General features: G+C 41.4%; 1 protein-coding gene across 1 annotated transcript in view; it reads left to right on the plus strand.

The window, feature by feature from the left end:
• Positions 1-8,328: 8,328 nt before the first annotated feature.
• Positions 8,329-13,660, plus strand: part of LOC128731525 (transient receptor potential cation channel protein painless) — a 7,782-nt gene continuing 2,450 nt past the window's right edge. Inside the window, exons 1-3 of the mRNA XM_053824650.1 lie at positions 8,329-8,373; positions 8,473-8,658; positions 12,634-13,660. The exon at positions 12,634-13,660 is cut by the window's right edge and continues 852 nt beyond it. Coding sequence (XP_053680625.1) covers positions 8,329-8,373; positions 8,473-8,658; positions 12,634-13,660 — 1,258 coding nt within the window. The remainder of the gene's footprint in view (positions 8,374-8,472; positions 8,659-12,633) is intronic.

Here is a 13,660-nt window from a genome sequence, read left to right on the forward strand (position 1 = left end):
CCCCTATGTAGGTCAATGTTTTGCTCCGAAGGGTGTGCGAGGGTAGTTATGAGACTTCACGTACGATCGATTGGCGAAAGAGCGAGAGAGAGAGAGAGAGAAACAAAGGCAGTTAGGTAATGCGATTTTGAAAAGCCTTATTTTTGAGGCTCACGGTTGCTATTCTTTTTCGTACAGGAAGACACACACTTTGCTGTGGTCTATCATCCTTCACAGCCCAGCGACTCTCGCTGATTTGTAGCATTATTTCTTGTTTGTCTTCTTGTTTTCAACGTAAGCCAATTTAATCCAGCGGTCGCGTATCAACATGCTGGCTACAAACTGGCGCGCCATGGTGCACATAGGCACGACCACGGTGTTTATCATAAATCGCTATTGTTTATATGATTTAAAACACAATTATCCTTGCGTTCCGAAAGAATACACATGTTTGGGGGCGAGCGATCGTGGCACACGTTGTTTACACTCCACACATTGCGCCCGGTCTTCTCCACTCTGTCGTAATATTTACGGCTCGATCGATCGCAGGGAACGATCGATTCAATCGAGGGCCACCAACTCACCCACCGACAACGCTTCGGGTGCGGTGGGCAATGAAATTGAAATCAAACGACCAAACCATCGTAACACGGTAACGAGCCACCCTCTGGACGGGGGTTGGGTTACCCCGAAACCATTCACCTGCCGTCGTACGCAAAAACGGAAAGTGTGGTGGCATTTAAATGCAATTTTATTGGCCAACGCGAGAGCAAAAAAAAAACAACACGCACGTCCCAACCGTACCCAGTTTGGGTTGGACCTTTTTGGTGGTCCTCTTCAGGTTGTGGGGATTTTGTTTTATTTATTTTTTATTTGCTAAAACCACACACACGCACACACACTGAAGCGCAGGACCTTGAGGAGCATTTTCACCGAGCACATAGCCTGTTGGCAATTTGTACATCGACGCACACATGTCCCACAGCAACATCAATATTAAGCCGCACCCTTCAAAGGAATCCCAGACTCGGTTACATTTGAAAACAATGCTTCCCAACACCCGTCCACAAATAGGTCAATGTCAGTGGAAGCGCATGTTCGCTGCACGCCACATTATCGTCGCACTCGATGCAGACATTGCAGACGAAAAGGGGTAAAACCGGTCACGCGGAAGCCCTTTTCGGTTCCATTTTCGGGGACACCGGCGGCAGATCTTCGGTATCACGTTACCGGCTACTCGGCGTGGTTTTTATCGCCGGCAGAAACAGAACGAAAGCAACCAACCAGGCGTTCAATTTTCGCGACGATCGCGATCATCCTCCCCTTTGCAAAACCCAACCGAACAGCACCCGTACGAGTCGGGTCGCGATCAACAGCGACACGCGCGAAAATGTGGATCAGTGCGACAAAAAAAAGGGCCGGGAAGCAACTGGCCGGTAATTTATCTATTGTGCGCGATCTTTACGCCCTAATTGTAATTTATTCGTTTACGCTCGCTCGTTCGGTCGTTGGACGGCATCGGTTCCACTTAACCGCACACTCGTCGAGCGAACGCGGGCAAAAGCTTCAACAACGCGGGCAGGAGATTACGGAATTGGATATGGTCGCACATTGGGGGTTTGGAATTGACACCGATTGCATTGGTGGCAACTGGCAACGGTTCTGGGTGATCCGTTTGTTGGACTCCACGCGCGCTTGGATGCGGACCGCTCGTGCCGGAGAGATCGTCCCCTAAATTGGACGATGGTGCTTTAAAAAGCTGCGCTCAATGCCAACGCAACCGTTCCACGAGCAATGGCCGTCTCGACACGAATGTCCTCTTACAGCTGGTGGCGGATACTTTTTTTTTTGTTTTTTTGTTTTCGGGAGAAACCACCGTAGACACCACACCAATTTGCGTCGATTTTGCACAGACCGATGGCGTACGCGAAAAACCTTCACTCGCGATCGCCTCGTTCGTCATCAGCGCACGGCATTGCGGCATTGTGTCACCCTGTGTGGCACGGCGATCGCGCACCACATTAACATATCAATTGGCGATTTAGTATGCGGCACCTGCTGGTGTGGAAAAACGCAGCGAAGTCGGAAGCGATGGTGCAACGCCACCACCCTTCGCGGTCGAACGTGATCGCAAACCGAGCCCTCATGTGTCGGGGTGTTGGAGGATCGTCACCGTCACCCGGTGGCACGGTCACGTGCGATGTTGACAGTAATGAGCGAACTTAACGCTCTCGGCAACAGATGCGGCCCCTTTTGGTACGTGTTAAACGGCTCGCAAATTAGCGGCAATGCTGGGTTCTCAACCCGGGATGCGAAGATGCACCAGCTGGGCAAATGAAACTGGGCACCGCCAAGGGTTACTCCCCGTGATCATCGATCGTGGCCCCCTTTTTTTCTTTTTCACAACACCCCACCACGCGTGTGGAAAGTGCGACGTTCAAGGATTCGCCAGAGGATCTCCCGGCTCGAGGTCCCCACCGAGCACCGCTTCACTCACCTTCTGCGTTTCCGGCCACACGCGCGCACCAAATTCCCACATAAATCCTCGATCTCGATCGATCGCACGACGGAATGGCCCTTGGTGCTGCCGCTCCGACCCGAGGGTGGCAGTGGGTTTTGGAAAGGAGGACAGGGAGCAACACAGCAACAGCAACAAAAAAATGACGGCGCGGACCAATTGGCGAGCGAAGTGGAAGTAATTAAGCTCTGCCCCCGGTGGTGCTGGTTGAGGAGGGAAAGCTCCCAGGTGTGCTGTTCTGCCACGGGTTTTAGCCCCCTCCCCACCAAAGAAACTGGCACGTTTTGCGAAAACGGGCACCGCAAACGGCTCGCAAACCGCAAAACAAACCAACACCGAAAAAAAAACCCCGCGCCACGTTGAAATCGAATACGCGCTGAAGGGTTTCGCGTCCGGCCAGGAAACCAAAAGGCGAAAAGGCGCGAGACGGAGTCGCAGGAGTCGCCACTGCGAGGTTCCAAAACCGGTGACATTGATCAGCAGGTATCTCCGCTCGGTTTTACGTTCGGCGTGTATCGTACCCGTGCGTATGTCCTTTTACGGAGCCTGTCTCGGAATATGATTAACGCACTCGGGATCGAGAGCCGGGCGGAGGCGAGCCGACACTTGCTCGCACACACACACACACTCACACAGGGGTTGCCCATTTTCCTGGCGTGTTTGTTCTGCGGTTTTTTTTTCTTTCTCTCCTTCGTTTGTTGCGATTTTGCCAAGCAGCCTCCAGAGAAGGGGAGCGAAACGCATAGCATAGTGTGTGAGCGAGAGTGATCGCGGCTTTCGATCCAATTCGCGCTCAATTCGTGGTAAAGGTCAACGAAGGTTGGCTGAAAAGCGTTGCAAAAAAAAAACAAGAAAAAACGAATCAACAGTGCGAAACTCAAAAGAGCATCATTGATAAGTATGCTGCAGTGTACGGTGCTGCTTTGATGTTGTCTTCGCTCTTGCTTGCGCATTTTATTGTCTGCAGACCAGTGCATGCTGCGGATCGAGCGTTTCACGGTTGGTGCTCGGATAACAACGATAAAGCTGTATCGTATCATAACCACATGTACCGTACCGCATGAATTCAAATCGATCCAAAGGCTCTATCATTCAATCTCTGGAACATCAAATCGTACCAAGTGCTCTTATGGGTAACTACTGCGCTTGGAAAAGAAGGGATCATGGCATGATCAGCTCATCATTATGCATACCTCTTACGCGACGGAACGGCGTGGATTTCAGCTAGCTTTCATTTATATGTTAACCGCGCATACTCCACACAAATTCGGACCCGCACTATTTCAATCGGTTTCTAAGCTACTCGCACTATAAGGCTGACTTTTTACAGCACAATTCACTTGCCACTGCACTTCGGAAGTACGAACATACTTCCAGCTCAATACGATCGCGCATTTCGAAACAGTCGCAACACATTACCGCGCTTTGAACCATGCATTGCAGCGAAGCCGCGCACAATTGCACTAACGTAACATAACACTTGCTATACTTTTCACGCACCGCAAGTGAATTTGTTGATCCGTATACATCCACTCGTTTACCGAAGCCGTAGGTAATCGTACTAAATCACCAATAACACACAAATCACACCCGACAGCCCAACCGTATAGTACGCAACCCCTCAACCATGTGCACATAAAATTTCCACATTGACAAAAACGCATCACCTAAAAACGAGCCTTTTGATCCGATTGCTCAGCGAACAACCACTCATGGCATCGAAACTTCCCCGGTCTAATCGATCGTAGCGCTTAAGTACAACCCGCTGGCGCAGTAATATGCGAACGCGTCGACTAAACGCAGAACCCGGCGCGATTCGTGAGCACATGCGTCGAATGCCACGAGTTATGTCGAAGGAACGACCGATTTTTGAAACGATCATGCAAGATCTGCGAGACCGATGAAACGCGAAAGCTCAATCTCTCGCAGGGTTCGCGATCTGACAGCCTTTTTCTCTTTCTGATTATCTCACTCTCTCTCTCTTTCTCTCTTTCTCTCTCTCTCTCGCTCTTCTTTGTTTGCTCTTTTCCTCTCACGGGTAGCAGCAGACACGTGCGCGTGCGATTTCTCTCCGCGGTTGTTTTGATATTTTTTAAACGCTCTATCTCTCGCTCATATCAAGCCAAGCATGAAAAATATCATTGCTTCCGTTGGCACTGTTGCTCAAATTGTGCTCGAATCAAGTAAATCATAAAATGTTCAAAAATTCAAGCTCCATTTTAAAATACGATAATCCCAGAATCGATCCATTAGAACTCATCGTACGTAAATCATTTTCCATGATTTATTGTTTGATTCTTTTACAATTAATGGGTGTGAAAAATCTTCAGTCCATTTTCCTACAGCATCAGCTGGTACTGTGAACAACCTGAACAATCAGCGTGAACACGTAACTCGATTTGTAGGGGCTCTACACTCTGTATCCTACTTTCAATAATTCAAACCGATGTGAAACATCAAAGTAATAACTGTTTGATGAATTTTGTTAAAAACAGTTATATTAAATGTAATTAAATGTCGCTCTGTAATGATTGGAGAAAAATAAAGCAAAGCGATGTTAAAAATGCTTACGAATTAAACACTATGAAATTAAATGGAATGTTATGAAATCTACTAATGAAATGCTTATAAAACAAATAAAATAAAAAACATTTTTTCGTTGTTTTTTTTGTTTTCAATGCTTTTTGAGAAATTTTTAGATTTTATTTCTTAAATAATTGTATTACTAATATTAGATAAAATTCATTCGAATAGAGTCAACCGGCATCAAAGCACATCTTTTAAAGAAAAAGGAAATAATGACGATCGACGGTGTCGAATTATACCGCAGAAACTGACTCTGGGGGACTGCAGGGAAGCTTGATAAAATGCAGGATTAAGAGTAGAATGGTTTAGTAAGCCACCATAGTAAGCCAAGCCAATCAAGAAAAACGTCTGCTATAGTTATTCCTTAGGCAAGCTTTTTTCAGTCATTCCTGAAACAGATTAACAGAAACATTGTTCGAAAAAAAGAAATCTCTATAGTAGTACATGATTTTAGGCGTAATTTTCGGATATTGGTTCTGTAACATTACACGATTATTTCGATTTTCAGTACTTTGTATGCAAAGTGGTCATAAAGGTGTAGAACGTAAAATTATGCTGCTTTTCATTGGTTATATGAAGTGGACAACTCGCAGTATTGACTAAACTACACAAAGTAAAACTTAATCAGAATTCAAAAATTGTTTCATCGTGAAATTTGAAGAAAGGCACGATAAACCCCTGAAGGTATGCTTTTATTTTGATTCGGCGTTTCAATAAGTTAACGGTGGTTCATATCTAAAATATCGATAAACTTTATTACGTTTCAATGTAATTTGTATTATCAAATGTAAGTCAAAATCAAAGGCAAGCTCAATTTTTGCGCTTTTCCTCTTTTTCTTTTAGGTACAATCGAAAAATGGTATGTATTCGAATAGTCTATACCTAGGCGCATTTTGGTTAGGGGCAAGATGGGGAACTACGTTGAATGCAAATCAGTATTACATTCAGGTCATTATCAAAATGTAATAATGGTAAAACCATTCAATTCATATAAAATATATAGATGAATAAATGAATATTGAATGAATAGCATTTTCAATGTTGAATATATAAACTTACATTTTCAGGTATCAGCGCTTCGATATTGTTTACCGATTCCGATTGGATTGAACAAAATGTTCAAGTAGCTCAAAATGCATAACATGTATGCACAAAATGCATGCACAAAAAGGATCTCATTCATTTTTCTTATAGTTATAGTTATTTAGATAATTTTGCAATCTGATTTTAAACTGTGTTAATAATATTCATTTTATTTTATTTTTGTAAACTGAATAATGATTCAGGACTCTACCTTACAAACATAACATCTCTTATAAAAGCTAGACATGCGACTCTTTATGAACGTGAACAATAAACTGGGAAGAGAACGGATTAAATCTATTCATTCCTAGTTTTTTCGCCGGCAGCCGAGGAAGCAAAAGCTTGAAGGGGATGGCATATTGTCTTCGAGTCGTTCGACAAAAATGTGTTTTTACCATCACAACCTAATTATACTTAAATAAAATTTCTTTCCAGTGGTATCGATATACATTGCATTTTGTCGATATACGTTTAAATAATATTGCATTTATATTAAGCAACAGACATAGAACAATCTAGATCACATACATAAGACTTTGACTATATTTAAACGTTTTGTGGTAAAGAACACAAATGTTGCTCCTCCTCCCGTGTATGAGCTTCACTTTTGCGCGGTATATTCTGCTTTTTTTTTGCTTTTAAAATTTTATTTATTTATTCACTCTCGATTTATTTACTCTAGACGAATCACATCTGCAATTTATATTGCAATGGGACACATCTTAGAGGTCCTATAAACACTTCAAACCTCATAAAGCGAATTCCACGATCAGATGCACCTACCGTAGTGGCTATATAATTCTCAAATCAGAGTATTTACAACTAAGCTATTCAAGTAATCTACATATATTAAACCTACATAAAACACATTCGTAAACGCCTTAAGTGTCGTATTGGCACTTATATGATATTCATATAGCAATTTTATTTTTCTTGAATATTAGAAATTCAGAAAGGGTGCTACGGGAGTACCACGAAAGCACAATCAATTTAATGATATCTTCAACTAGTGCGATAACTTTATGCACCAGTATTTTGTGAACCAGTATCGTAAAATCCGCTAACTTTCCAGCTAAGAACCCTATAAGTTTAATTTTAATTATAAGCACGAATAATTTTTATTTTTAGTAAATCAACATTTACACGTGGAATTATTTTAAAAACAATGGTCATTGATAATTAATAAAAAATAATGATGACAGAGATGGTATTATGAAAGCGAGTCACGCATTAACTACACAGAACATCACAAGCCGAGTTGAAAGGTTCCACTGGAACGTAAAGGCTGGGCTGGATGGATGCTGCACGATCGGATTTTTGAAAAAAATGAAAAGACAAAAATTAAAAAGGGGAAAACACAGCGCGCGTGTTCGTGGACCGATCGCAGATCGTTTTGGTGTGTTGGTTTCATATCGCGGATAACTAGTTGGTCCAAAGTGGTGACGAATCCACTTGCCAAGAAACTGGAAAAACGGCTTTTTTCGAACATTTGCTTGTATCCCCTCTATACTGTTAGGTCAACCAAACTAATCACTAGTTTTAGCTTCCAGCCCCATCGAAGAGGTCGTCCGCTGACACGTTCGATCACACATGAATGATGTGGGTCTCATCGCTGTAACGGTCAAATAGTTTCAGTAACTTGCGAGAGGATGGATCTTCAACAACGCATACATCATTAAATCACCCACATACGCACGCAACCGAGTGTCAATACGGATTATATCCAAATTGAAGGCAGCCATGGGGTCAATTTAGTGTTACCGCGCGCGTTAGTGTCAAGAGTGCATTAGATATATGTTCCCTCTGCTTTCAAGTGCTCTAGAGTGTTTAATATAATGCCATTCAAAAAAAACCCAATACAACCAAAGTATCCATATATTCGTTGGGCCTTGCGAAGTGGTGATTGTACGGCTTAAAGTTAGCTGAACCGTATCCACATATGGTAACAGTTCCTTTCCTGTATCGTTTTCGCTGCTCCATGTAGCTGCCGACAGTCCAGTCGATTGTCCAGCGCAGTTGAATTTCTAAATCACGCAGTAGCGGAAGCCGTTCCGGTGCCGTGACTAGTGTCGAGCTGGTGTCATTCGTCGTTGAACGCTCAGAAGAAGCATATATCGTCGTTTCATGTGAAGGGTATACCCCTGTACCAGTGCTTCAGCATCATGAATTCAAACAAGTTCCAAAATCTAACCCTTACGAGCCCCCAAGTAAGCAATGATTGTGAACGATTCTGGTAGTCGTGGAGTTGCAAAACGATAGCACGCTCAACTTACGTTAAACTTACGTGCTCGTTTGTTCCGTTCTAGCTGGCTCTTGTCGCGAGTTTCCAGGCAAACAATTTATCAGAATTCAACCGAGCAATTCGAAATGGGGCAAATGTTAACCTTCGTGATCATGCCTCGGAATACTCCGTGTTTGAAATGGCATGCAAAACGCCTGGCAAAAAGGAATTCATTAAAGCATGTCTGGACAACGGTGTGAATGTGTTGGAGGTAAGGAAAATTATAATAAGTTTTTTTACTACACATATTGGCATGGACTTCAAAAGAGCGAGTATAGTTTTCCGTTGATAACTTTCCAATGTGAATGCTTGAACACATGCTCGTGTCATTTTTTTTGTTTCTCTCTATTATAGTCTCTCTTCGCCTCATCTTTCATCTTGTAGGGTGTGGCAGAAGGTTACACGTTGTATTGTTCGAAAAAATGGTTTTTAGTGCAGATTTTAGTGTAAACACTGCTATCAACGGAACAGCTGCAAACATTTGTTCAGAGAGCTACCAAAGTGATCTTTGTTTACTCGACCACATGGGCTAGCGAAATTATTAGTTTACTTAACCGGCTGCGAAGCTATTCTTAATCATACATCGATCGTTCGCACTGCACCCTTTAACGTGAACTTTTGGTCGGGAAAGAGGATCAGATACTGTCCCATAATTGCCGAAGTACATAAGATGTGCTAAAATGCTAGTTCTGCCGTTGGCACATTTACGGAAAAAATCATTAATGTTGCTCTATAATAAAGTAGTTCTGCCGAAGAAAATGCAAAGAGCAAAATAACAATGTGATTCCGAGACCATAATGCTTCAGCATATGGCACTGCACGATGACTGTTTCAATGTTCCATGCAACAGGTCGAATTTACGTAAAAATGATGCATCACCAAAGACGTGTTTGTTGCACATCAGCTCTATAAAACTCTTGTAAATGGTTCAACAACCGGTGTACGGGGGTTTTCTGAATTGCAAAGCTGTGTAGTCAGTCTTGCTCATCAATTGTTTGTCGCGTCATACGGTGGCGACTACGTCATCTAGCCATACGATATATATATATATATATATATATATATATATATATATATATATATATATATATATGTATATATGTATATATATATGTGTATATATATATATATATATATATATATATATATATATATATATATATATATATATATATATATATATATATATATATATATATATATATTGAAATTATGATTACATGGTATATAAATAGAACACACCAAGTACATAGCATAGCACATAGCAAGACATTTTCAAATTTTACGAGATTTATTCATGATCACCGGTAAGGCTCTCACATGATCATAAGTAGGATATAAACTCACTTTTGTGCTTAAATTTTTTTTACAAACCACCAATTTCCACATTAAATTGGAAAAACTATTCTCACTTTTTTTACAAAAAAAGTTATGTCAGGAAACAACGAAAAGAAATTATTGAAAAATGTTTGGGCCGTCAACTTTTCAAACGACCATGAGCTCACGCATAAAGACGCATTATTTATCACTGTGAAAATCTTATCAAAGAAAATGTAAACTTGTGGCAAATTGTGAAAAATATTGCAGAGACAAAATGAGCTCGTGGCCTGGAGCTATTACCAATTGATTACAAGTAGTCATGGATAGTGAGTAAAGAAGCTACATTGACGCCTTGCCTTACCATCCTGAGTGTTCTGAGCTCTCTCTTTATTTTGCTGTTAGTAGCTCCCCGAGTGACAAGAATCTCTCAAGAATGCTTTTTAGGCAATGCAAAACGATCAATTTTAATGATTTGCCCTCACTTTTTGACTCTGACTTTGGATGCACTATGGTGAAAAGCTGTTTTCTTTCCTTTGTTCGTCTCCGTTGACGCGTGTTTATTTAGCGGACCGGACTTTGAGTACTGAAGTAAAACTGAGTGACGGACCAGATTTGTGAGTCCCAGAATCGTGACCCGATCAGCATATTCGAAAACAGTTTCAAAATATAAACAATTTTCACAATGGAATGTATTCACAACTGCATTACTGCTTCGAAGCGCAAGTAGATATTAAATTAAAATGTTCCAGGTTTTTTTATCAATAGAAAAATCAAATCTACAAATGAGTGCAGTGAGCACCAAGAAATCGTTACGTTTCCATTGAGCGGACAAGACCGCCAAACGGACTCCATACATTTTTTTACAATTAATATGTCTCAAACATCGAGGCCGGTCCTACACCGGTCCACTAGATGGACACCCAGAAGACTTTTCCCGAAGCTCTGCGGAAGCGAGAAAGAGAAAAAAGACGATTTTCTTTATGCATCTCGCCGGTTTGAGTGGTTTTTGGGTGCCACTTTACTGCTAGGCTGCACGCGCGAAGATAGTTATAATGCACCGCTTTGAACCTTCGTACCATCGGGCGTGAGCATGTGCGCGGCTGCAAGTAGCGATTTTGAGTTTATGTGCACGTTTCTCCAAATTCTAAGTCCGGCCGATACGTCGGCGGAGCGGACTTAGCAAATGTACAAGCAACGCAGCAAATCAAGTAGGAAAGAAAGCAAGAGGAAGTGTCAGTGTGCAAGGGTCAGTATGAATGTGTTGTTCGAGGAGGACGGACGTGCGTGCGATGTAATTGGCAAGGTAAGTTTCTGCGCAAGTTTGTTTAAAATATGATTATGCTTTCTAATCGAATCGTTTACTTATTTCATGTTTGCTTCTATGCGACGAGAGAATAATGCCATAAGATTCAATCACCGCGAATGTAGCTGATGCCGATGACGAACCAGAGGAAGAAACTATCGTGAAAGCGGAAAGCAATAAAAAAGCTGAAGGATCTACCCACGCTACGTAACACCGGTGCTATGAGACTACAAGCGGTTTCACAGCGCCTGGACTCCATAACACCATACCTTTAATTTGCAACACGCATTGGTTTAGAAACAACAGCGCAATTACGTACATAACCTAGAAAGAAACGCGTCACTGTTATTTCCAATAAAGACAATCTTATTGCATTCGAAATCTTAAGCATTTTTGTGTGCTTTTTGCGTTCTCAAAAGGGGAATAGAAAAAAAGGAAATTCTGGATAGCACGAACACAGAAAAATACAATAAACCGTTTGGTCTGCCGAAATGATTGGGCCGGTCAGCGACTCTGGAGCTCATGGACTAGGTACGGCACTCATTTTAGGTGCGGCACTCAGAGTCCGATCCACTAAGTTGACACGCGCTATCGCACTCACTAATTCATTACATTGAACCCACAAGCAACTATAGTAAACTCATACTCACTATTTACTATTTACGCTACATGGGATTACAGTATCATCATCATTACTGTATCATGGGATACAGTGAGATTATGACACGTTTACACAACACAAATAATGCGGGATCACTAAAAATAATGTTGTTCCCATTGTTTATTTATTCTCATTGTGGTGTCCATGAAATCTTATATCATAAGCTAATTTTTCTATCACATGCCCTCAATTTGTATTTCTTATAAGGAGAATATATAATCGAAAAAAAATAAAAACTTTGAATTACTGGCATTCTAATGTGATCAATTTGACATTTGTTAAGTCAAACGGAATGTACTGTCTTCATACGGTTAAATGTTTATGCTTTTAGTTCGCTTCAAGCATCAAAGGTGAAAGGTTCTGGCAGCGAAACCCTAGCTTCCGCCCATTAAAGTTGAGGAAGCTGTATCGGTATTACTATCAATTTTCGAATCGAATTGCACTGCGTGTGACGTCGGACAACATCATTAAATGTTATATCAGCTATTCCTTTTTTCAAGAAGAAGAAGAAGTTTGTGTTTAACATGTTTGTGTTTAACATGTTCGATGATTTTCAAAATTTTATAAATAGATGCTGACAAATGAAACGATTGGTGTCGTTTCTTCGGCTGAACGAATGAATGAATGAACTGATTGTGATGAGATGTGAAAAACTTTGAAGTTATTATTGCTTGTTTTGTGTCTATTGAGGCGATTGCATTTGTATATCCCAACGAATGCGGTAGCCTAAAGTGTACTGGGTTGTGAACAAATTTGAATTTTTTTATATTATTATTATCTGTTATAATTTTATAGTAAAAATTATACGTTTGATTATTCGTCGATTAAACAGACGTAGTCTGATTTACTTCTTTTATAAAACGCAAATAAATTTACTTATCGTTTTTATTTTTTTTTTTCAGTGTAACCCTGAGACCAAGGAATATCCAATCCATCTCGCTGCGTTTTCGTTAGACTGTGAGAATCTTTCGACGTTGTTAGAAAAAAAGCCACTTATTGTAGATCAAAAGTACGAAGATCGCACTGCATTGTTCTCGTTATTTGAGGAAATCGGCCGGGATAACACAAAGTGGGAACAATATTTCCAGTGCATGAAAGTTTTGCTGAAAAAAGACGCCGATATCAATGCGACAAATGAAGACAACAGGCACATGCTTGAGTATCTAGTGTATAAGAACAGCGAGTGGAGAAAGACTATTTTGAATTATTGCCTGAATAACTACAGTGTAAACGCAGACTTTAACGATGGCCGTGTTCGGGAATTGATCAATAAGCATTTCCCTGAAACGGTAATCCCAGCTTATAACATGGAGAAAATAACCTTGGACGATCTGAGCTTAATGATTTGCACGAAATCGGATGATTCGGGTTTTATCAAACGGTATAAAAAATACTGTAGCCAAAATGGTGTTGCATCTCTTGCGGATGATGTTTGCAAAGACCTATTATCCAAGGCGGTGTGCGCTGGGAAATTGGCTTCTGCCAAAATTCTGATTGAACATAAGCTCCAAAACGATCGGTTTGTCGGGGATATGGATGTACTTTCTGGGCTTCTAGAGAAGTGCTGTAATCGGGGAGATGTAGCGATATTAAAATGGTTACTGGATATCATTCCTATGGAAGAAGTCGACTTTGTAAATAAAGATTCACCTTTATCACTACTGGCGAAGCAGATAGATTTGAACAAAGATAAAAACAAGTGCCCGTTCTTCGAAAGCATAAAAAAACTGCTGGATGATGATCGGGTCGAGGTGGACAAGGTGGACATAACACACTGTACCGCACTGCACTACGCTGTAAGATACAAGATCGATCACGTGCAGGAGTTGTTGCTGGCAAAGGGTGCATATGTTGGAGCGAAGAACAAATTAGGGGAACTGCCGATCAGTGATATGGATTCGCTTTTGCTTGAGAAACATCTCGATACGT

Source organism: Anopheles nili, chromosome 2, assembly GCF_943737925.1.
Source record: "Anopheles nili chromosome 2, idAnoNiliSN_F5_01, whole genome shotgun sequence".
Classification (NCBI taxonomy): domain Eukaryota; kingdom Metazoa; phylum Arthropoda; class Insecta; order Diptera; family Culicidae; genus Anopheles; species Anopheles nili.